A 25,852-nucleotide genomic window follows, 5' to 3' on the forward strand; every position below is an offset into this window, starting at 1 on the left:
TAAAAAAAAAATTATTATTGAGGTATTTTATTGCATGCAAATCAGGACTAAATTTCACATAAATCAGAATCAATTTATATAGTGTTATCACTCACTGAGCTTATTTCAATAATGAAGAATATAAATTGCTGAACATATCCTCTTCTAAAATGCTATCACTTGCACATAGGTTGCAATATCAGAACTATTTTTTTAATTTTGGAGGTTATCTATTAAAATTTGTTAGTATGTAGTGAAAATCAGGAAAAAACTACATACTTTAGAAAAAGGTTTTCAGAGATCTAGGATTCCTATGTGATACAGAGCTCATATATTTGGATCTCCTAATGCTTGGCATATAGTAGGTACTCAGTACATATTCACTGAAGTAGATTTATTCAAAATTTAATAACTTTATTGTGGTTAAAAATCACATACAAAGCAAGGAAATGCATTCAAAGACTTCAGATAAGGGAAATTACAGTCTGGAAATATCATCATTTACTAATCAAAATTATCTTTTGGATAAGACATAAGGATCTAGTATAATTTGGGGAATCCACCGCTTCTAAAATAAAGTTTTCATTTTCTTGCAGCTTCCTGAAATATCTTCATCTGGAAAAACATGGCTGCCATTGGTTCAATTTCTTGATTTGCCAGCCATGTGACCTTGGACAAGTCTGTTTCTTCATTTGTAATGAGGATAATAGTAATAGTTCCTCTGCAAGTTTGTTGTGAAATTAAATGAAATAATGTTTATAAAATGCCTGATCCATAGTGTTCAACAAAATATAATTTTATTAATATAATACTATGTCCTTCCATTTAATCCTTAGGAATACAATTTAAAATGCAAATAATGCTTATGTCAAAGATAGTCTATCTTTGGGGCCGGCCCCGTGGCTTGGCGGTTAAGTGCGTGCGCTCCGCTACTGGCAGCCCGGGTTCGGTCCCGGGCGCGCACCAACGCACCGCTTCTCTGGCCGTGCTGAGGCCGCGTCCCACATACAGCAACTAGAAGGATGTGCAAGTATGACATACAACTATCTACTGGGGCTTTGGGGGAGAAAAAAAGGAGGAGGATTGGCAATAGATGTTAGCTCAGAGCCAGTCTTCCTCAGCAAAAAGAGGAGGATTAGCACGGATGTTAGCTCAGGGCTGATCTCCCTCACAAAAAAAAAGATAGTCTATCTTAAAGTTTAAGTGATAGCAGATTGTTTCCATTTTTCAACTGGAGAGAAGGGATTAACCAAGCAAGTGGTCATTTAACACTTGAAATATCAAAAATTGAAAAGGCTAAGAAAATCTGTGCTCTGAGACCAAGGAAGACACTATTAAACTCTACTAACCTTCAATGGTTAGAGGCCTCCCTACTCCCATCCCCAAGAGAAAAGAGTTTTATCCAAAAGAACAGGTGTTAACAGCAATGCTTCTGCTGATTTATAGAGGTTTTTTTTTTTAAATCAAATTGAATTTTATTATAAAGATCTTGATTCACTGGGGATCCAGTAATTCAGACACCTGCACATTTTACGATAAAAGACAAAGGATGACATATATAGACTCATAGTGCTCGTAGTTGTTAAGGACATGAATAATTTCTGCAGTGGACTTAATTACAGTTTTTAAAAATGATTTTGATACACTCTTTACAAGATAACTCAAGCTGGATCTAGACCTAAAGTCTTAAAGCTTTTAGGATCCAACTACCTGTTTTACAATAGAACTCAGTGTCTGTGATTTGCCATAATGCAAATGTCCTTTTGACTCTCAGATCATGTTCTTGTCACTCTGCTGCCTTCCTGCCTATGTGGCATTGAAATTTTCATTTCATTTCTAACTACAGGAAACAGTTGTGTATTGTTAAAAGAGTTTGTTTTAATATGTCTTTTTCCTTTAGAGTCTTCAGATGGATTTTAAAATTGAACATACTTGGGATGGTTTTCCAGTGAAGCATGAGCCAGTGTTTGTCAGGCTGAACCCAGGTGACAGAGGAGTGATGATGGAAGTTAGTGCTCCATTTTTCAATGACCCTCCAGCTCCACTTGGAGAACCAGGAAAGCCTTTCAATGAACTGTGGGATTATGAAGGTAAGTGGAAGGACTGTATTTTATTGCAAACATAAATCTTTTTATAATAACCTCTCATAGAACTATTATTTTATCTTGCTTTAGGAAGTGAGTGCTTCTGAGCAACTGACATGTGCAGTTTCTGATATTTCCTACGAATCTCTCATTCTGACTTTTTCACCATTACCTACGTGTCTTCAACTATATAACTAGAACAGTGAAAAATGGCAATTACAATTCCAGACTTTTAAATTACTGCCATATTTCCTTCCTTTACTTCTGTTACCTATTTTAAGAAGAGTTCAGCATTCCTGCTTTGTCTTTAAGTATCTTAAAATTGCCACTTTAACCTTATAAACCTACTTTATGGAAGTTTTGGGGTATTTTACTTATTATAGAAACACCATCAACTTCAACATGAAATGTAGTTTTTATTTTATACTGGGAAGTAATCTCACATATCAAAGGAAGGCTGAAAGACATGCCATGAAATTACACTGTTTCAGGTTTGCTATATGATCCCCTTTTACTGTATCCTAATTAAGCTACCAAATGTATCTTTCTGAAATACTCTTTATGATGCCATTCCCCAGATCACAAACCATTATTATCCCTAAAATAAAGTTCAAACCCTTTCTATAAGTTTTCAGGGTACTCATGAATTGGGCTATCATATTCAGCCCATTTTCATTTTAGATAGAGCACTCTTTCTTTCTTCAGCCCAAAGCTCTTGACTTGACTTCTCGAAAGGCAAATGGTCTTACTGTCCATGCATATTCTCACCCATGTACTTGCTCTCATTCTATTCCTCTTGCCTCTAATGCACATAGTTAAGATATAATTCAGGTTTCGTTTCTTCAAAGAAACCTTTGATGACTCTTCTAGTCCATACTAACATCTACTTTCTCTAATCCGTCTGTATAGCGTGCATTTTGTCAGTGTTAATTTATCATATGTTAAACATATGTTGTCTTTTATTGATACAGAATTTGTGTATACCAGCTTTCTACTGGTGTATGCACCAACGTGACTTATCTACTGGGGTTACTACAGACACCAAACTCAACAAGTCCTAAACTCAACTCATCCACTACTCTCACAAGCCTGCTTCTTTTCCTAATTGCCCTATCTCAATCAATGGCCCTATAATACATCCAATCACCAAATATAGAAATGTGAGATCTTTCCAAGGTATCCTTCTTTCTCACTCTTCATATCTGGATTTATTTACTAAGTCCTACCAGCTTCACCTCCTAAATGTTTCTCTAATTCAATACCTCCTCTTCATCCCCCATCCCTGGCATAGATTAGGCCTTCATCATCTTTTACCTGTGCTAGGTCAGAGCCTCCTAAATAGTCTTTTTGCCCTTAAGTCTGTTCTTTACTTGGAAGCCAGAGTGCTCTATCTAAAATGAAAATTTAAACTCATCATTCAGCTACTGAAAAATCTTCTCAGACTCCCTGTCCTCTCAGGATAAGTTTTACCCTTCTTAATATGATCTCTATATAAGATTTTTCATGACCTGGCCCCTTATTCTCTTTGCAGCATCACTTCTTCCTGCGTTAAAGTTTTACCTAGTAACACTGAACTGCTTGTTTAAATAAAGCACGATATTTCCTAATCATGTGTCTTTGGTTACACTACTCTCTTGCCCTAGAATGCCCTTTCCATCATTTTTCTTCACCCAATTCCAACTTGTCTTTCAAGATGGAGCTTAGATAGTACCTTCTCCGGGAATCCTTCCCTAAACAGCTTTTTTGAGCTAAGCGTCTGTTTTCTTTTTTTCTATGGTAGCAACTCATACATCCCTCCATTTGGATATTCTTATTAAAGTTATCCACTTTAGTGTCTGATTAGATTGTGAGCTCACCAAGTTACTTCCAGAATCTGATACAGTGTTCAATACAGAGAAGGTGAAAAAATGATTGTAAGGTGATGATGGAAAATTGTAATCAGAAGATGTATTAGGGTTCTCCAGAGACACAGGACTAATAGAATGTGTGTGTGTGTGTGTGTGTGTGTGTGTGTGTAGAGAAAGAGAGAGAGGTTTATTTTAAGGAATTGGCTCATGCAATTGTGGAGGCTGGCAAGTCCAAAATCTGCAGGGTAGACCAGCAGGCTAGAGACCTAGGGGAGAGTTGATACTACAGTTTGAGTCGAAAGGTGGTCTGCTGGCAGAATTCCTTCATGCTCAGGGGAGGTCAGTCTTTTTTCTCGTAAGGTCTTCAACCAATTGGATAAGACCAAACCACGTTATGGAGGGTAATCTGCTTTACTAAAAGTCTACTGATTTAAATGTTAATCTCATCTAAAAATAACTTCACAGAAACATCTAGAATAATGTTTGACCAAATATCTGGGTACCATGGCCAAGCTGACACACAAAATTGACCATTGCAGAAGGCATTCTAATTTGTTTAGGTAAAAAACTTAGTGACAATAAGACTCTCTGAATTGTTGATGGAGCTATGTATATATCTTAGATATTTTATTATTATAAAAATCACACATGGAAAACTGGAAACAACGTAAATGTCCATCAATAAAGGATTATGTGAATAAATTATGATATTCTATAGAAGAATACTATGCAGTAATTAAAAAGAATTTGGTATCTATGTGCTGGAAACTTTTTTTGTGAAAAAAGCAAGTTGTAGGCAAGTATGAATCCATATTTATTTTTTAAAAATCTATGCAGTTAAAATAGATTTTAGAAGGACATAAAAAGGACAGGTTGTAGAGCAAAGAACAGGTTTTAGAGCAAAGTGGGAAGAAAAGGACTTTGACTTTTTACTTCATGTGTGTTAGTATTGTTTTAATCATTTATAAGAAGTATGTATTACTTTCATAATTAAACATTTTCTTAAATAACACATGCTCATAAAATTCCAGGAAATTATGAAGAAAAGAAAAATCATCCACCTGTGTTCCATCTATCAGAGATAACCAGTCATAACATTTTTGTGCACATCTTGCAGACATCTAGGCACAGGCACACATGTGCATTTTTATTTCCTGTGTATTTGGTCATTGCTCTGCAGCCTACTCATCAAATATCATAGATATCTTCCCATATCAAAAAATATTTAATTATATATTTGATTTTAATGATTGTGTTGTATTCTGTTGCATGGAATACAAAATTCCATAATTTATTTAATAGCTCTCCTATATAATAGGAGGTTTATTTATATAATAGGAGATAACCATTTATTTATTTATTTATTTTGTGTGTGTGTGTGTGTGTGTGTGTGTGTGTGTGTGTGTGTGAGGAGATCAGCCCTGTGCTAACATCTGCCAATCTTCCTCTTTTTGGCTGAGGAAGACTGGCCCTGGGCTAACATCCGTGCCCATCTTCCTCCACTTTATATGGGACGCCGCCACAGCATGGCTTGCCAAGCAGTGTGTCGGTGCTCGCTCAGGATCCGAACCGGTGAACCCCGGGCCACCGCAGCGGAGCGTGGGCACTTAACCGCTTGTGCCACTGGGCCAGCCCTAGAGATAACCATTTAGATCATTTCCAATTTTTGAGCAATACTTTGATCAATAGCGTTATACTAACTTCTTTTCCAAGTTTGATTATTTCCTTAGGATAAATTCTTAGAAGAAGATGACTGGCTCAAAGTCTGTGTGATAATGTTCATTTCTTTACAACCACACCAGCACTAGACTTTATTAATATTTTTAATTTACGGCAATCTGATATGGGAAAAAGTTGATGATATATTTCCTATGTCTCTCTTCTTCCAGGCAATGTATGTTTATTTTCTTTTTCCCTTTTTATATTGGTGATAGAGTTATAATTAAAAATAATGAGTTAATTCATTTTATATTCTAAAGTAATAAATTATTTATGTTTGAAGCAAAATTAAATTTCTTAATATGTCATATCTCTGTTTTCAAAAGTTGTGGAAGCATTTTTCTTGAATGACCTAACCGAACAGTATTTAGAAGTTGAACTTTGTCCGTAAGTGTAAAGTATTTTTTCTAATTCGTTACTACATAATTTGAACACATAATTTTCTAGTTAGAAATCATATGACCATAGTAAAAGCTCACTAATTCCAACTAACTAGGGGGAATGCTAATCTGAATTAATCTGAATTATATATAATTCCTTATTTTCAAGTAAATGTATAATTTTTAGAATATATTATAAATGTTTGAAAATATTATGTTATTATTTTCAATTCACTAATGTAGGCAGTTTTCTAATAAATCTAAAGATAATTTTTTTTGCAAAATTAAAAATAATTATAAAATATAAACTCTCATTATTTACTCTATAAATTTGCATTATTATATATTAGCTATTCAGAAATAAAGGGAGACATATAGATATAATGAATTGAACTAGTTTATGAAATGTTTTTTTAGGGAATTTTTTTAATGACTAGATTAAACTTTAATTTTATGTATTACATAATTATGTGTTCATGTGTTCCTTCCTTTATTCGTCATGCATTTATTGAGTGTATACTGTGTCACTTTGTGTTCAGTGCCAGGAATAAAAACTAAATCACATGTGGCTTTTCCTAGACTCATTAAAAATATTAACCTTGGACTCTCTTTGTTCAAATTTAACCAGTCCCTTGGGAACCCTCTTTACCTAGTTGGCAACTTGTTCCTGTAGATGTGGAAAAGTAAATTTATGCCCACCTGTAATTTAAATTATAACAAATTCTAAATTAGTAAAATATTTAATAATGAAATATTTCTTTATATTGCCATTATTCATTTTAAATGACATTTAAATACCTCTCAGTGTCTAATATCCAGTAGCCTTTGTCCTTTCGTAGGCTGGGCAGAGAGTCACAAACAACAAATTTAAATGAGATTTTACATATCATTTTCTTTCCCCTTATTTTGATTTCTTGCTAACCCTGGAGTGGAAAATGTAGCTGTTTGCAATTATGTCTTTCAGAATAATCATATATCTTTGTGTGTCACCTTTCAACTAACATGCCAAAATACTTTATTGAAAACTATGATTAATTCTCTTAAACTGTCATGTGAGGTAAGAAAATTTCAACAATTGTGTGATTACTTTCACCACACAGGTGAGAAAGCTAAGGCAAATAGGTTTATAACTTGTCTAGAAGACAGTGAAGAACTTGTATTTGCTAGAATTCTAAAGTTTCATACTTAGTTTTAATTTTATTAGATGATAGTTTATTTTCATAAAGTGATGACTTAGCACTAGATGAATAGGATAATCAGATTCTCTTTTGTTAAGAAATTATATAATTACCATATGTATAAAATTAACAAATTCTAAAAGTTAAAAAAATCCTCAGAGTAGTTTGGTTTCATATATATAAGGACAGTTAATAATCAAGAATTATGGTTTTGCTTCAGGCAGTCAACTCTTGTAATAGTTAATTAACCTCTAGGAAAGCAAGATGAAGAATATTGTTGTTTTAATTTGCAAGAACTTTTATTCCTCCTAGGATATTCTTGAAGTTGCATAATAACAATAAAAATAAGCAGAGAACTTTTAACTGGAAAAGAATACTTGTCTTCTGTTAGAGTAGTTACTGAAGGAAGTCCTCCCTGAAAAGCTCACAACAGACCATCTGTGTAGAAATGTTTATATATAGTCTTTTCCAGAGACAACAAATTTGCTTCATATAACAGCTTGAAATCCTTTGATTCTTACTGACCTGGCAAATCCCAATTCTACTCTCTTATTAGAGTTTCCTTTTGAGAATATATTGTGTTTCTCTTTGGAAATGTGACATTAGTGTCTGAGCTGATGGTAGAAAGCAGGAAAACACAAGAGACAGACAAGTCAAGGACAGTCTTCAGCCTGTTGACTAGTTTTAGACAATCTATATTTTTACTTTCCATCTTCCTAATGAGCTTCAAGACAGCTTCTTACAGAAATAACCTTTAGAAAAGTTGTTGGATTCAGCCTCGGTAATTGGTGCCTGCTTCCCTTAGGGTACGTTAGTTTTTGAAACTGGTTTTATTATGAACTGCACATACCATGATACTCCCCTGCCCCTTTTTCATGCTTTGTGTCATCTAACCAACTGAAGTCTTTTATATAATTTCTTATTTAAAGAATATAAAAAGCAATCTGAGGGGCTGGCCCAGTGGCATAGTGGTTAAGTTCACATGCTCTGCTTCTGCAGCCCAGGGTTCACAGGTTCAGATCCTGGGTGCGGACCTACACACTGCTCATCAAGCCATTCTGTGGTAGCGACCCACATACAAAATAGAGGAAGATTGGCTCAGATGTTAGCTCAGGGACAATCTTCCTCAAGCAAAAAGAGGAAGATTGGCAATGGATGTTAGCTCAGGGCCAATCTTCTTCACTAAAAAAAGAAAAAAAAAAGCAATCTGACCATGTGTAGCTTTATGCATTTGATTGCGGTTGTCTGGAAAATGGTAAACTCAAAGATGTCCTTTCTAAGTAACTGAACACACTGGCTCTCCTTATAATTATCCAATAGTAATATCACATATTTTAATTATTTGGCAATTTAATTACAAGCACACACATTGCAGATATGAAAGATAGTGAAGAAAATAACGTTTGTTTCTTTCAAACACTCATGAGGAATTTTCATTTTGACAGCCATGGACAGCATTTGGTGCTTTTACTCTCTGGAAGAAGAAATGTGTGGAAAGTAAGTAAATGGAAAGATGAGACAAAATCAAGTGTACAAGATATGTATATATATGTGTACAATGTTAAAAGTGTAAACCTGAATATACCTCTTGTGTTTCGCGTGTTGTTTCTGTAGCAGGAACTTCCTCTGTCATTCAAAGTGTCCAGAGGAGAGACCAAATGGGAAGGCAAAGCTTGCCTTCCTTGGAGTTATTTTCCACCAAATGTGACAAAATTCAATTCATTTGCAATTCATGGATCAAAAGATAAAAGAAGCTATGAAGCTCTTTACCCTGTACCTCAGCAAGAAGTGCAACAAGGACAAAAACCTGATTTGTAAGTAGAGAATAAATGAAGATATGTTCCAACTGTAAGAGTTTTTTGGAAATTAATTCTTGATAGAGCAGTAGTAACATTTTTTGGTCAAAGAAGACATATGTGTACAAGCACCTAGCAGAGTCCTATGTTCCCTGATGGTCCTCTGTAAATACTTGACAGACTGACTTTGGACAGACATGGTCTCTCTCACTGCTGCCAATAGAGCACTTCTATTTCCATAGCAGTATGAGAAAAGACTTGCTTAGTGAGTATTGCGACAGCTGGTGTAGAAGTATGGTTGCAAATTCTTTATGAGCCCTCTGCGAGCTAGATGGCCAGAGGCATCCATGTTTCCTGGTGTGAGTGAAGGGTTAATAAATCCTTCCTCCTGCTGCTTGAGAATCTGACCTTCAGTTACCTCTCTAATTCTCTTCCCCTGGTAACTTCGTGAACATAAAAATGTCAACTATATTTCTAGGCAATATTGCTTATGCTAAAAATGACCCCTAATTGGTAAATTGCATCTGGACTGAGAGGAATTATGAATAAACTATAAATACCTGGTGGGGCCAGCACAGCCTTGGGATTTCCCTTTGACAGTCATGTTCCCTGTGGGGACCCTGGAAGCTATACCTATGGAGTTATTACAGGAGATGTTGGCTCCTGTGGGGCAGCAGGTATCTAAGCCAAGGGGTCTCCCACACTTTCCCATTTTGAGTCTCATCTCTTTGCACCTGAAGCTGCCACTTAAGGAGTATATAGCTCCTGCCCAGCCTTGTGACTACTTCATGGACTGCTGCAAACACTCCTCCTTTAGGGAGGAAAGCCAGGTGCTGTCCTGGGGCAAGCTGACATTCCTGCTCTGTATCTCTCCGAGTGTATTCGGTGCTGCCAAGATAGTCTGGTGAGTCTGCATGATTAGAAGAGCCTGACAGAGATGTCCTAGTGGGCTTTGCACAGTGGTGGACTGACTTCCTGCCTTTTTAGCCTTGGACAATGCTACATTGTCCTTCCTCTCCCTGCTAGCCTCCCCTTCCTGTCATGCTCTTACTTCATTCTGCTTTGCCTTCCTCTCTTGTAGCCTGTTCGTTTATTCTGCCTGACACACTTTTCCCTGTGCTTTTCTCCCCAGTCCTGATCCTTTCTGATAGCCTCTTTCTGCCTTCCTTTCTCTTTCTGCCTTCCTTTCTCTTTTCCTTCACTGTTGTTTCCTTAACCTCTTCATCTGGGATTGATGGTTGTGACTCTAAAACTGGTTCAGCTTGGCCAGGTGGGCAGAGTGGGACAGGAATCTAGATGCAACTCACTCAGGGCTTTCATTTGAAGATGGCTTGTTTCTCGGGCTCTTCACCACCTAATGTTTTCCTGTATTCATTGAGGATACATACATTCTTGGAGGCTTACTCCAGGTAAAAGTATGATTATACCATTGGCCAGGGTGGATCCAGGGCAGAGAGATTTCCTAGAGCTGAGTTCCACTGCAGCATGTTAGCTAAGCCTTTCTCTTCTTATTAAGCCACAGTAGAAAGCTTCATAATAGTTAAATGGTTTCCCTGGAAAGAAAAGAACTAGGTACCTATGTGAGGTTTCTGTTTTTTTTCTTTTTTATCTTCCATATAAATGGTTACCAGAAGGGAAGGGAGTGGGGGGAGGGCAAAAGGGGTAAAGGGGGCCATTTGTATGGTGACAAATGGAAACTAGACTGTTAGTGGTGAACAAGATGTAGTGTATACAGAAGTCGAAATATAATGATGTCCACCTAAAATTTATATAATATTATAAACCAATGTTACCTCAATTTAAAAAAAAAAAGAAAGAAATGCAATCTATGTACTTATGTTTGAAAGCTTAAATGTATTTTATTCAAAATAAGTACTAATATTATTATGGATCACTTCTGTATTTGATTTCCTTTGTTTACAACATGTTAACAGAAATAAATTTAAATGAAATCTTAAAAAAGAAAAGAACTAGGATTAACACTCTTACATTAACCTCTCTTGCTTTGGTAAAGGAGTCTATAATTTACGGAGCTGAAACTTTTTAAAACAATTTTTATATGACTGACAAATTGCATCAAAGTTCGAATATAAAAACATCTATAAGATCTTTAACATCTATAAGAGTGTAATATGATTTGTTTAAGGCTAGAAGGAATGAGTCCGGTTTTGAGGGTTGATTTTTATTTCTCCCCCTAGCTGTGAAGGAGCTATTTGCAGAATTGAAAGGAGAGTGCTTTGAGATGTGAGTGAAAGTTTTCAGAGCTGAATGTTTGATAGCTAGAGTGAGAAAATTCTACACATAGAATACATCTTACCTTAGGTATTCTTAAAATAGAATGTTGTCATATTACAGATGTGCCAAAATAAATAGCCCTTCAGGACAACTATTTCACAAATGCATAATTCATTTCAATTCCCACCTTCTTTTTCTTTATGTGTAGCCATCGCCTGGAATACTTCAAGCCTTTCAATTTTAACTCACTGCTTGGAGAAGAATGGAAACAACCAGAATCAGACCTGTGGCTGATAGAGAAACCTGATATATAGGAGTGTAGTAGATGACCATATCAATCATTTCTTCTCTATACCTTTTAAGGTAAACTAATAATAAGTATAATCTCTTTCAAGATACCATGAACACATTTCAACAACAAATATTTTCATAGAGCTCAGTGAAAATATAGTATCTCTGTGGCAAATTGTGTATGAACAAGAAAATATAAAGTTTGTAGATGATTTTATCTACAAAGTTAAACTATTTTCTCAGTCACTTAATCTAGGAGCCATCATGTCAATGAGTTCTACTGTATGCCTTGCATCACCGTCACCCCAAATATCCCTGACTCTGTCAACCAAAATCATTATTTGTCTTCCCACGTCCCTAAACCTCAGCCAGCCTGAGACTGGAACATCTTATTTGCACATTTTTGAGCTCCATGTAATAGACAATAATTCCTTACTTGGAATCTTCTGTCCATTCTTGAAATGAGTAGAAAACAATGAAACAATATTTCAGTTGAACAGGACATCTACATCTGTTAAGGCATTATTAAGATACGTGTTATTTAACCAGCAGTTTTTTCAGTCTTATGATTATTTTTACTCTGTAGAAGGAAATGGAATGAAATAGTCTTGAATTCGAGCAACAGATTCTGCTTTTATTTACAAATAAATGACATTTCTTAATGCTGTTAAACAAGATATCAAAATGTCTTCATTTTATTTTGTAAACATCAAATACTCCTGATCTAGAATTTTCAAATTCTGTGTTATAATATAGTTCAGAGCTTGAAGTTATCTAGTAGATAGATCATCTATGAACTCCTCCACCAAACCTGGTCCTTCCACCAGCATTCTTAACTCAGAGATTAGCAGTCTTGCAGAAGAACCTTTGTTACTTGCACAGATACCTAGTTGTCTACCCAACAGTATACTTTCTCCTCTCCTTCTTTATGAACAGAACTTGAGTTTTTAGGGGCTCTGCTCAAAAACTACATTTTCCCAGATTCCTTTGCAGATAGAAATGACACTATAAAACAGTTTAAGTCAATGAGATATAAGTATACAGTGTTAGGTGGGGCTTCCAGAAAAGAGGCTTTAAAGATGAAAGACTCATCTTTGCCTTACCTTTGCTCCTTTGCCCTCCCATCATCCTTTTTCCTGAGTTGCAGAATTGATATCTGAGGTAACACTAGTTACCTTGTGTCAATGAAGAGACAACCCAGGGATAGCTGAGTAGCAAGACAAAGGACCCTGGGTTCCAAACAGTGCAATAGAGTAATAGTATGTCATGTCTGGACTGCCTGCCTAGAGACTTCTTTACACAGGAGAAAATAAACTGCCAATTTACTTCCCCAAATTGATCTATAGATTCAATGCAATCCCAATTAAAAGTCCAGATGGCTTTTTTAGGGTAGAAATTGACAAGAAATTGACAAATTAATTCAAATTTTATATGGAAATGTAAGGATCTCGAATAGCCAAAACAATTTTGAAAAAGAACAAAATTGGAGGACTTACAGTACCTCCCTTCAAGACTTAATATTAAGCTTCAGTAATGAAGATAATGTGACCTTGGCATAGATTGAGACAAATATATTAATAAAACAGAATAGAGAAACCAGAAAGAAGACTGTATACAGTCAACTGACTTTTGACAAAGGTGCCAATGTATTTAAAAAGGGAAAGGATAGTCTTTTCAACAAATGGTGTTGGAATAACTGAAAAAACATGAAAAAAACAGAACATTGACCTCTACCTAACAACTTACAGAAAAATTAACCTAAGTGTGACTGGTGAAATGAAAAAAGTTCTAGGAGAAAATCTTCACAATCTGGGGTAGACAAAGATCTTTTTCAAATAGGACATAAAAAGCACTAACTAAAAAGAAAAAAAATGAGAAATTGGACTTCATCAAAAATAAAAATTTCTGTTCATCAAAAGTTTCCATTAAGAAAGTGAAGACGCGGGCCGGCCCAGTGGCTTAGCGGTTAAGTGCGCACGCTCTGCTACTGGCGGCCCGGGTTCGGATCCCGGGCAGGCACCAATGCACTGCTTCTCCGGCCATGCTGAGGCTGCATCCCACATACAGCAACTAGAAGGATGTGCAACTATGACATACAACTATCTACTGGGGCTTTGGGGAAGAAAAAAAAAGGGGGAGGATTGGCAATAGATGTTAGCTCAGAGCTGGTCTTCCTCAGCAAAAAGAGGAGGATTAGCACAGATGTTAGCTCAGGGCTGATCTCCCTCACAAAAAAAAAAAAAAAAAAAAGTGAAGAGGCAAGCCACAGATAGGAATAAAACATTTAAAATACATGTATCTGACAAAAGACTCTTACTCAGAATATATAAAGAACTCCTACAAATCAGTAATAAAAGGACAAGCCAAATAAGCAGCAAAAGACTTGAACAGATGCTTCACGGAGGAAAATATATGAAAGGCCAATAAGTATATAGAAAGGCTCCCAACCTCACTTACCATCAAGAAAATGCAAATTAAAACCACAGCAAGATACCACTAAATGACCAAAATTAAAAAATATACATAATGGCTAAATGGCTAAAATTGAAAAAGACCGGCAATACCAAGCATTAATGAGAATGTGGAGTTACTGGAACTTTCATACACTATAAGTAGGAATGTAGAATGGTACCATCACTTTGGAAAACTGCTTGGAAATTTCTAATAAAGTTAAATACACACCTACCCTATGATTCTGCAGTTTCCTTCTTAGGTATATACTCCAGAGAAATGAATATTCATAGCAGCTTTATTCATAACAAAGAACTGTAAACAATCAAATTTCCATCCACAGGGGACTGGATAGAGAAACTGTAGATATAGTCAGACAATAGAATACTACTCATAAAAAAGAATGGACTACTGATACATGCAGCAACCCAGATGAATCTCAGAAGCATTGTATTGAGCAAAATAAACCAGATACAACATCCTGTATAATTATTTTTATATGAAGGCCAATTATAGGCAAAACTAGGCTATAGTGGTAAATATCAGAACAATGATTTCTCTGGGTGAGGACAGGGGATTTAAATTGCCTGGAAACAGGCCATGAGGGAATTTTCTGGGATGGTTGAAGTGTTCTGTGTCTTGATCTGGCTGATGGCTATGTAACTGCATACATTTGTCAGCATTCCCCAAGCTGTATATTTAAGATTTGTGATTTTGCTATGTGTAAATTATACCTTAATAAAATACTGTTATAAAATAAGCTGTAAATAAAATGGAGTTAACTTCAAGTTTATATTTTTCCCTCGAACTATCACTAATGCCAGTTAAATACGGCTTATCAACTAACTCTTTTCATTTATTAAATGTGTTCTCTGTCTGAAAAGAGAGCTAGTGTAAGATAAATGCTGGCTTTTACAAAAGGCACTATAAGTATCTTTCTAACTGCATATCATGGTGGCAGTGTTAGGCATCTTAGATAAATTCAGAAAATATTTTAAAAATTGACAATAGCAACTAACTAATTTGCTGTGGTAATGATATGCCAGTTTTGGTTAGGAAAGACATATTTAAAATAATCTTGGATGATTTATTTATAAGTTACCTAAAATAATTTTATAAATGTATATAAAACTATCCAAAAAAAAAGATATATTTAGAGTGTCCTGATTTGAGAAGTGAATCAATCATTCTGAATCATAGGTTCAGATATAAATCATAGCTGTTTATGAGGGAAGAGTAAAGCACAAATATTCTAGATACATTCACAACCATATAAAATATTGAATTTGAATGTTGTGGTTTGTGAACTTTCTAAAACCTAATATGTATCTTCTTTTTATCTATTTAGATGTTTTTAAAACATCTCTTAACTTTCTTTTATCTAGATAAGAAATGTTTTCCTTCTTCCAATAACGAGCAAGCAAAAACACATTATATAAACATTTTCTTTTGAAAGGAGCATGCAGTTCAACCACAGAATTTTGGAAAATTTGTCCATTAGTAAGATAGAAATGATGCACCCTATAGAAACTTAGTATTTGAGAGTGGGTGTTTGTAATAGCTGTTTCAAATTTGTTTTTCAACTTCAGGACCGTGAAAGAATAATCATTCCTTTGTTTAATGTATGCATGAATGCATTTCCTTGCTGTGTTTTGAATTGTTCACTACAGTGTCATGCAGATTCTCTCTTCTCACCACCTGAATAGATTGCACAGTCTGTATATTTATTCAGGTGCTTTCTCTCAGCTCCAGTAAAGTATAAGTCACAGTCCAGGGGGAAATACACTTTTTATTTTTAGCCCCCAAATATTTTTTTTGACGTTAAAAAAAATTTTGCCAGAGAAAAATTACTTAAGTTTTTTTCCTCCTTTGTAAAATGTTAGGCTTTTGGGGCAGAAGATAATGAATATAATTAATCTGATATTTAAAAAGAAAAAGAAAAGGTACAAGTGGTGAAGCAATTACAATAAGCCCTCAACACTTCTACTTATGTCTCAAAGTCCAAAGATCATCTCCTCTTTCCCATTTGTTTCCATAGTATTTTAACATTCCTTTATCAGAGCACTTATCCCACTGTATATTAGAAAGCTCTTCTGATCCACCTCCCGTCCTTTCAGCCTAACGTTTTACTCCAGCAACCGGTTGCACTTAGCAAGCTGACAGCACCTTGCCTCAGCTGCACTGCTATCTGTTGCTTCCTGCCCCAGGGCTTTGCTTCTGCCTTAGCTGTGTGGAACATGTGCAGGAACCCACTTAGCCATTCTCATTGATGAATAAATGAAAAGCAATAAGAAAAGTTAATATATATTGTGGTATATGAGAAAGCCATTTGGTTTAAAACTAATTCGGCCTGACCTTGTTTTTCCAGAAAAGCCTGATGTGGCCTGTCGAGCATGCATTGTACATCTGCTTTAAACATTTGCAATGTCCCAAAGCTGAGAGTGATGCTCTTAAAGATAGGGATGTATGCCTCCCCCATATCAGCATTCCATTTTAGTTAATATTTCTTCCCAGAAACTAAAGATTAATTACTGAATGTTGTGCTCATCTTGTGACCACTGGCCTGCTGTGCTAGCAAAGCATATCATGACAGTAGTGAAGGAGATATTCCTGTCATATGTGATGTATGTTCTTTGTTCCAAGATGCTATACAAGCACTCTGTACAGCTCGCTTCTTCGGAGTGCTTCCTTCCTTGGTTAAGGTCATTTTCTCCTGGGCTATCATCCTCAAAACTAGCTCATATAATAAAATCATCCCACTTTTGCTTTATAGATTGATTAGGAATTATTTATGTCAACATCATACTTAAACTACCCTGGATATGTGAGGGAACTAACGCCCCAGGGGGCAGCTCTTGACTAAGGAGGATGAGAGTCAGTGGGTAAATACTCCTCTCTTTCATCCCTCAGGTTACAGTTCTGAGGTCCCTTCCACACAGCTCCTCAGAGGGTCCCTACAGGGGTCAAACTCCAGTTGCCCGCAGCAGTGGCCAACTAATAACACGCCTTATATTGCCTTTCCCTCATTTCCTGGTTTGCTCTTCCTGGTTCCTTACTCCTGTTTGGAATTACTTTACCAAAATCAACCTACATGTAAGCCCTTGTCCCAGGTCTGCTTTATGGGGAACCCAGGCTAAGTCAATTGTTATCTGAAGTGGCCCTAGAAAGTAGCCCATCAGGATGGGAATCAGGAACTGTATCACTCATGGGGCATTCAGTGATATGGGCCCCACTGGTGGTGGTGATGACCCTGCTGTAACATCACAGTTACTAAGACTTTCGCTGGTGGTAGACTGGCTTGAGGAGCTGGTCAGGGTCAAACATCAGTGTAAATGACAGCACTTCACATAGAGGCATTGGTAATAATAAGGACTGTGGAGTTGACTGCTTTTTTTTTTAACAATTCTGACATTGCAGTAATTTGATTTGATATTTCTCCATTAATAAAAAATGACAATTTGGAGAGGATTCTAGGAATATGGTGGAGTAGGAAGCACCAGGACTCTGTCTCCCCACCTAGACAACAATTGTACTGGACTAACTGTCTGATATAACTATTGTGGAACACTGGAGTTTTTTGAAGGTGGAGTTGACTGCTTTTTGAGAAAGGCTTTAGAAGCCTTGAAAAAGGAAAATTGCCAACTACAAACTCAAGGCACAATGTGAGCATCAGAAAGATGCACGGCAACAATATGAATAAGCCCTATTTCCAGCAGCTGAAGGGCAGACAGTGTGGAAAATGAAGCTAATGGTAAGGGTAGCTACACTACAAAGGAGACTGAATGCCCAGATTTGATAGGTCTCCTATGTTGAAAGTTATCTTAATATGCTGCTGAGGTGACTTCTTGAAGTTAGCTATAATGGTGGCTTATAGTATGTGAGGCAGAAATACTAAAATTGCCTTGGTGGAGCATTGAGGAAAGGTCAATAGCTTGGAGAGATGATAATGTTAGAATATAAATGTAGAATGTAATATGAGACCAGAGAACCCAGCATCTGACTGTGTTCACTAGGAGGGGAATAGAAGAGAAGAGACTTAGAGGGGAGCACCATTATTCTTGAGAAACTCAGTGATGACCTAGGTAACTATAGATAGCCTCTGTGGCCCGAGACTGAGTAGACAATGTTGCCGTAGAACTGGGATGTCTAGTGTTGATGAATATGATAAGTTTCCAGAATATCAGATTCCTATGGAGACACTAATTAACAGAAGCCATGTGAATGTAATTACTGTAATGAACAACAAGGCTGGAGTGGCAATCAGAGTGTATTAACATCAGATATCCATGACTATGGCTAATAGTCCAAGGTGTACTAAGGGTGATATGGGTAGCCAGCCAACTTGACTTGTATACCAGAAAAAAAATTGAGAGCTGGTGAACAGAAGGCTGTTTTCAGCTCTTAGAATAGATCATTTTGATTTGTCACACTTTTTGTAGATCTAATCCAGTTTTCAGACCCAGAGCCAATTGATTGAAAGAGATGCTGGATCCCCTTGATAAAATAACCAGCAATGTCACCCCAAGAATATGCAATAAATATTCTCCTAATTCTTCCCTAGACAGATCTGTGGCCATTTAATCAGAATAACTTTAGTCTGAAGAAATGTGACTACTAAGACATTTGGGGACTGTTGAATTCAGTGAATTCAGTGATTGAGCTGACACTGATAGTAAGGGACCTGAATTGCCATTATGGCCTTCTGTTAGAATGGGGCACATGGAATCCAGGTGATCAAAGGAGTCCTGGCCAAGAACATCTCATATTAGGTCCAGTAGGTCCATCCCCCTACCCCCCAAGGTCGTTCCCAGGAGCAAGAGAGATTGTTGCAGTGGTTTTGGCTATGGTAAAATTGGCCCTGTCACCCAGTAGATCTGATAATGCTAAAAGTGTCTGTGGTGAATAAGGATATGGGGTAGAGTCTCTGGAAAGCCCCAATAGGAGAGATATAGTGCAGACTCTTTAGGTTTCTGGAGCAAGGGCATGCCTTCTGTAGCTAAGAATATTTGAAAAGAAGTTCCTACCATACTCTTGCATTCTAGTAAAGCCTGAGCACCTGACCATGGGGCATACAAGTGACTGTGTGACAAGAGCTACCTATCATGAGATAGGTATTATCAGATCTACCAAGTCATACGATCAAGAGAACATAGCAACAATCCATCGTATGATGGAAATACTACTTTCAGGATCAGGTCTGAACAGATCCAGAGGGCACAAATAAGTTGTATGAATAGGTGTCCCAGAATCCCACGTCACTTACCTCTGTTGCATTGATGCCTTTCCCTCAACTTACACCCATGGCTTCAGGGGAGGATCTCTACAGCCAAATGACAAAGGAGGAAAAGAGCCAAGCCTGAAGGGTTACCTTAATGTGTTGGTACTGGATGAAAGTGAACTCTTGCCACACTACAGACCCACTCAGGAAAGGCCCTGAATAACAGTAGTGAAGGGAAAGCCTTCCAGTGGGCAGATATGTGAACAATCTACTTTGTCATTCACTGTGTTGTGGAGAAATATCCTTAGGTACAAATATTTAAAGACCCCTGGCAAATGGTTTGGCTAGTTGGTTGAGGCAAGATTTGAAGTTTGGAGGCAAAGAAGTTTGGGAAAGAGGCATGTGGGTAGACTTAAGGGAATGGGCACAAGGCATGAGGATCTTTATATTTCACAGTAATTCCCGCCAGAGCAGATCCACTGTAGAGGAGACCCTGAACAACCAGGTGAACACAGTGACTTACCCAGTGAATGTCAGCCAGTATCTGTCCTCAGCCACTCTAGAGCTTGCACAATGGATCCATGAACAGATCAACTATGTTAACTGGGATAGGAGCTATGCACGGGCCCAACTGCATGTATTCCTTCTCACCGCGCTTGAACTAGTGACTGTTACTCTTGAATGCTCAAAATCTCAGCAGCTTAGACTAATGCCAAGACCTTGTTATGGTACCGTTTCTTGAGGATACTTGCCAGTCACTTGATTGCAAGTTGATTATATCAGACTCCTATTTGAGAAAGACAACAATTCATCTGTGCTGTGATCAGCATATACTCCAGACTTGGATTTGCTTTCCACGCCTATTGTGCCTCTGCCAGCACCATCATCCAAAAAGCTGATAGGATGCCTGATTTCCTGACATGGGATCCTATATAGTCTCACCTCAGACCAAGTGACCCATTTTATGGTAGAGGAGATATGAAAATAGGTGCATTCCCATGGAATCAACTAATCTTAACATCTGCTGCATCATCCTACCATATACTGCATCACATGGAAGCAGCCAGCCAAATTGAATGATGAAATGGCCTAATAAAGGCTTAACTAAATACAAGTTCAGAGACAGCTCCCTGTAAAGTTGGGCTGCTGTTCTTCAGCATGTAGTACTTGCACTGAACCTATGATCCAATAACCTGAAGGTAGAAATTGACAACCCTCTATATCACTCACAAGGATGTGACTATGGGCTCTTCTGGATTGGAGGTAAAGTTGGAAGGCTTCCACAGTGGGACCCAGTTAGTGTTCTACTGAACCTGAAGCTATGAAAACCACCTAGTCAGAATGGCTCTTTGTGCTAGCAATTCATCAGGCAAATAAATCACGACATTGGAGGGGCTATTGACCCTGGCTACCATGAAGAGCTAGAGTTATAGCTTTAATGGAGGCAGGATAGAGTATGTCCTTCTTAGGGGATCCATCGGGATGTCTCTTGGTGTTTCCATGTCAAGTGATAACCTTAAATGGCAACTGTAGTAATGACAGCCTGACAAAGAAAAGCAACTAAGGACACTGACCCTTTGAGGATGAAGGTCTGGATTGCCTCATCTCTCAAACAACCCAGACCCACTGAATAGCTTGGCCAAACATGAAGGAAGTAAGAATTTGTGGTGGAGGAGGGAGAAGATAAATGTCGGTTATAGACATGAAATCTTGCAGCAGTGGAGACTGTAGCTTGTTCCACTAAATATTTGCATTAAGTCTTTATGTGGTGGCTAGCCACTACATTGAAGACTATGTGATAGATTGGACTCGATATAGAATATGTGTGGCTCTGAATGCTACAAGAAATAGACTGTTTTGGATAGCTCTTGTGTCCCACCTCATGTCTTCTCAGACCACCTTTTAAGTCCAACTATTTCACTCTTTGATAGCACCTAACCTCAGTTGTACCACATATCTCTTGCTTTCTGCCTTGGTACTTTTCTGATACCTCAGCTACATGGAACACCTGTGGAAATCTGCTCAGCTGTTCTGACATATGTGCAAACTTGCAAGTTTGAGGAAATTAACATCCTTGGCCAAATGGGGACGGGATTTGGTGGATAAATACTTCTATCTTCTATCCTTTGGGCAGACAATTCTGAGGTGCATTCCATATAGTTCCTCAAGGGTCCCCAATGGACTAAGCTTCAGTTGCCTACAGCAGTGATCAGCTCAAAACACAACCTTATATTTGTTTATCCTATGTAATTTTCCCAAGATCCCCATTCTCATTCTGTAGGATCACATTCCAAAATTAATGGCTGGCACACAGCCCTTTTCTCAGGCTCTGCTTTTTGGGGGAACCCAAGCTAAAGTACATTATATTGTAATTATTTATCTATACAACTCTTTGTTAATTCTAAAGGGCCTATGTCTACGCAAAATAGCACAGAGCTCAGTACCTAGTAGGCATTCAGTGTTAATTGTTTATTGGATTTAATAACCTTAGAGAATATATTTAAAAATTTCGTGTGCAGGGAAAATCCTAAAATATTTTTCTTTATGATATTGGTTTTAATTAGGGGAAGTAAGGAGGTGGAAACACATTTATACATCACCTTTCTCTCCTCCTATCTCTTCATCTTTGTCTTTTACCTTCTTATTCTTATTGGAAAATAGAATAGAGAGACAAGACTGTTTAGTTTTGACTGGGAAAATGGGCCTATATTTAAGAAATTAAAGAGTTCTCATTTTTCCCAAAATCATAACTCAGACTTCAGCAACCTGCAACAAAGACTTTTTTCCTGTCACACAAGCCACTTTCAGTGTCCTAGATGAAACAGACAGTAGACAGAAAGGGAAAGGAACCATGTCTTATTAATTTATTCTAGTTCCAGCAGTGCCTATATCAAAATATTATTTACATAGTACACAGTCAATAAGCATTGATTTTTAAATAGAATTTCTTTCAGAGTTCCTCTGGCCACTTCTGCTACTGCTTCTGGCTCCTAAACATGAGTGTCTTCCCACTTCCTTCTGTCCCAAGGTTCCATTCTTTCCAGTTCTCTCTACCCACCCCCAATTCTTCCTTTAGTCCTCATCACAGTCAAAAATTTTACTTCATGAGTGCTGATTTTACTAGGTATTGACTCATTTACCTCATTAGTGTAATTTACACTAGGGATTTTTGAAGGTTTTTCAAGTCCAAGAGGTAGCATTTGCATTTTTAAATGAGTACATCTACATAAGAAATATTCTAATTGAAGATATATGTATGGGGAGCATATTTTTGTTAAATTATCGTTCCTGGGCACTATCCATTTTTTGATCATATCTTGTCCTAATTTTGTTCTATGAAAGCAGAACTTATACAATTGATTATGACCATTTATTATCACCAGCTATCATTTTTCATGTAAGGAATAGTAAAAAGAGTCATCACTAGAGTGGTGATGACGCGTGTATTAGGAATATAAGAAACCAGAAGTTATTAATCTATGAAAAGTGGGAGGTGTCTGTACAAATTTCACCTTATGATTTCATGATAAATAGGTAGTAATTAAAATATTATTTTCCATATAATGGGATCCATGGGTAAATTTTATGCTGATATTTATAAATCTAATGTGTAATTTAAAGAGGAAATAGTAGAAAATATTGTCAAATGATATTTCACTTTACTATTTGTATGAATTATAATAATATATAATTACACTATTGGCTATTGAGAAAGCTGTGGTATTTTTATGTTAGTTTTTTACTTTATACTCAAAAAATTCACAGAGAATGTAGAGTTTAGTAAAAACTAATTTTCTGATGGCAGCCTATCACCTGAAATATTTGTTAAGCGGTATTTCTGACTCAACAGTACACTGAAAGGTGTTTCTAATAATGCCCTAAGGCACTGCAGTACCTGGAGTACATCTTTTGAAGAGATAGCTTTGCTGAAGTAGAAAACCAAACTATAAATGGAAGCGTTCCAGGAAGTAACAATTGTGCTAAATACAAAGATATGTTTTTGAATGAGTTTTGAAAAAATATCCTGAAGAAAAAACATAATTAATACCACAAGTGGTAAGCTTTGGTATATACTGTAGAAACACCATGTGTCCTGTATTCCTACAATAATCCTGGATTTTCTTCTAATTGCCTGACCAGTAAAAGTATTAAAATATATAATACTTATTCTAATATCTAATACTAATAAAAATATCTAATACTAATAAAAGTATTAAAATATCTAATACTTATTGAATACTTATTATTTTTTAGGAACCATTCAGGAACTTAACATTTAATTTTGACAGTAACATCAAAGAGAGTCATATATTCTTGGAATGCTTATTTTTAAAAAAGAAACTGAGACCTCCAGAGATTAAATGTCTTGCCGAAGACCGTACAGCTAAAGAGCAGTGGGTGTGAACCTAAGGAGTTTGATTCTGGAGACTGGACACTTGTCAACTATGCTCCTGCCTCTCTGAGTCTGCCTCTCTTACAGATTACTCATCTGTAAAATAAAGCTATTGAACCAAGATCTTTTCCTCATTGATTCTATAAATAAAAATAACATGGAAGAAAAAAAAAAGATTCATAAGCCCTTCATTTTTATGTAGTACACTCACAGAGAAGATGAGTGTTCAAGCCACTTCTTATTAATAAGCCACTTGCTGAGAGAAACACATTTTTTTTCCAGGCGCCTCTAGGGTATCATTTATTGCAGCACTGTCACACCTGAAAATTGTCACTGCAGCGGGTGTACTTTAGTGGTGGCTAATCTTAATGCAAGTCTCTTAGGATTTATCATGATTAGGGAATGAATCATAGTGTAGTAGAATATCAGAGAGGAAGAAACACCAGGCTGCATCTGTAATAAATGCTTTTACTAACTTGGTTTTTGTCAAAGATCAAAAGGCAAGCTTCAGAGGATATGAAAACTTTGGCAACCAAACTTCATACCCTCGAGTAACTTGCAATTATAGTTATAGTTATATATAACTATAATCTTTTATCTCCAAATATCAGAAACTGAAGTAATTTAGCAGTAATTTATTCTCAGTGACCGTATGGTCTGCTCATGGAAAAAAGCTAAAGGTTGTGAATGTCTGCTTTCCTGTGTTTAATATTTTACTGTTTGCAACAGTGATAATGCATCTTTTTTCCTTTCTGAGAGGACCATCTTCTTGAATCTAATAGTGGGCTGTAACCTACAAATAATTAAGTAGAATTGAGAACATCAGAGTGCATCACATTTATTAAATGTGTCTATTGTTTCAAGAGTTTGTTCTTATTTTGGATCTAGTCACAAAAGTTCAAAATCCATCAATTTAGAGTGTTTACAGAACACAAACTTTAAACACTTCAGTTGTTCACAATATATCTTTTGGGTAACTAGCTAATATCCAAATATTCTCAATGATTAGTGACTGGAGGAGATTTTGAGGGGAACCTCAACTCAAACATGTCTCTTACACAGCTTAAAAACTGAGGAAGGAAATACAGCCAGCCATCTAATTTACTCTTCAATTTGATTTTGAATCAAATTGTTATAAATTGAAAAAAAAACACCAGATGATAGCTAGCTAGAGAGTTACATAGATAGATAGGATTTGCATGTATAGATATAGCCTCAAATTTTAAATACATTCATTGAAAGTGGTCCCTTTTCACAGTATGTAGCTCCTTTTCTAATCTGTATTTGGATGCTTTGGGTTACAAGTAATAGTAAGCTCAACTCAAACCAGCTTAAACAATAGAAGGAGGTATGGCAGACTTCTTGCAGTTTGATGTTGAGGTTGACAATCTCACTGTGTCATCCATTTTCCAACTCCATTTATATGTGGTTTTCTTGCTCTACCATCTTGTAGGTCGTCTTCATCCAAAGACAGCTTTTGTTTCTGTATACAAAATGACTATGGGCACTACGGGTCTTACAGTGACAAACCACACGGTCTGGCACAAGAGAAAATGCTCAGTGATTTATGACACTATTCTAGGTATTCTCCTCATATTTTAGAAAATTACAGAGTTTTCTGCAGTCTGGATTTTGATAATTGTATTCCCATTCTTTCATCTGTCTCCTGTATTTTCTGTGAATTACGTCTAGAAGCTTGATAACATTCAGGTTGAATTTTTGGCAAGAATATTTCAGAGGTGGCGTTGTATTCTTCTATCAAGAGATCATAATGTCTGATTGTCTCCATTTTGTGATGTTAGAAGCCATTGATGAGCATTGCCTAAATCCATGGATTCATTAGGGCCTGTAAAATGTCAATAACCCAATTTTGTCATTACTTCCATAGTTCTTGGCTGGAACACTTCTATAAAAAATATTATCCCAATTCAACTGTTTGGATACCAAGAAGCACTTGTTTTTGCAGGATAAATACTTGGTTCTTTTTTTTTATTTAGCGGTTTTATGAAAAATTGGTTCTCTAGCAATCTCCAAAGATGACCAATGAGATTTTTAAAAGTATCATTTTGAACTCAAGGATTTAAAAATACTTTATGTGTATCAATCCATTGCAGTTTTCTCATTGATGATTATGTGTTCCATTTTGGCCAGTGGGAATCTCTTTAGGTTGGTTTCTAAGTCTTTTGACATGACCTTAGTTGTCTTTAATAACTTATTTACTCTCTGATATAAGATATTTCAGGCTCATCTTGGACCTTGCCTGGTATAGGCAAAGAGCTGC

The 25,852-nt window shown here is 36.6% G+C and overlaps 1 protein-coding gene across 4 annotated transcripts in view; it reads left to right on the forward strand.

Moving 5' to 3' along the window:
• The window catches only part of C11H4orf33 (chromosome 11 C4orf33 homolog), a 31,097-nt gene extending 7,399 nt beyond the window's left edge, over positions 1-23,698 (forward strand). For 3 of the 4 annotated variants that reach the window (XM_058550063.1, XM_058550064.1, XM_058550062.1), the window contains exons 3-7: positions 1,880-2,069; positions 5,956-6,016; positions 8,633-8,684; positions 8,802-9,001; positions 11,427-12,186. In XM_058550063.1, the coding sequence (XP_058406046.1) occupies positions 1,889-2,069; positions 5,956-6,016; positions 8,633-8,684; positions 8,802-9,001; positions 11,427-11,532 (600 nt within the window). In that variant the 5' untranslated portion in view covers positions 1,880-1,888 and the 3' untranslated portion in view covers positions 11,533-12,186. Of the gene's footprint in view, positions 1-1,879; positions 2,070-5,955; positions 6,017-8,632; positions 8,685-8,801; positions 9,002-11,426; positions 12,187-23,432 lie in introns of those variants that run through there. The other variant, XM_058550065.1, reaches the window with a different exon arrangement.
• Positions 23,699-25,852: the final 2,154 nt, after the last annotated feature.

Source organism: Diceros bicornis, chromosome 11 (genome assembly GCF_020826845.1).
Source record: "Diceros bicornis minor isolate mBicDic1 chromosome 11, mDicBic1.mat.cur, whole genome shotgun sequence".
Taxonomy (NCBI): domain Eukaryota; kingdom Metazoa; phylum Chordata; class Mammalia; order Perissodactyla; family Rhinocerotidae; genus Diceros; species Diceros bicornis.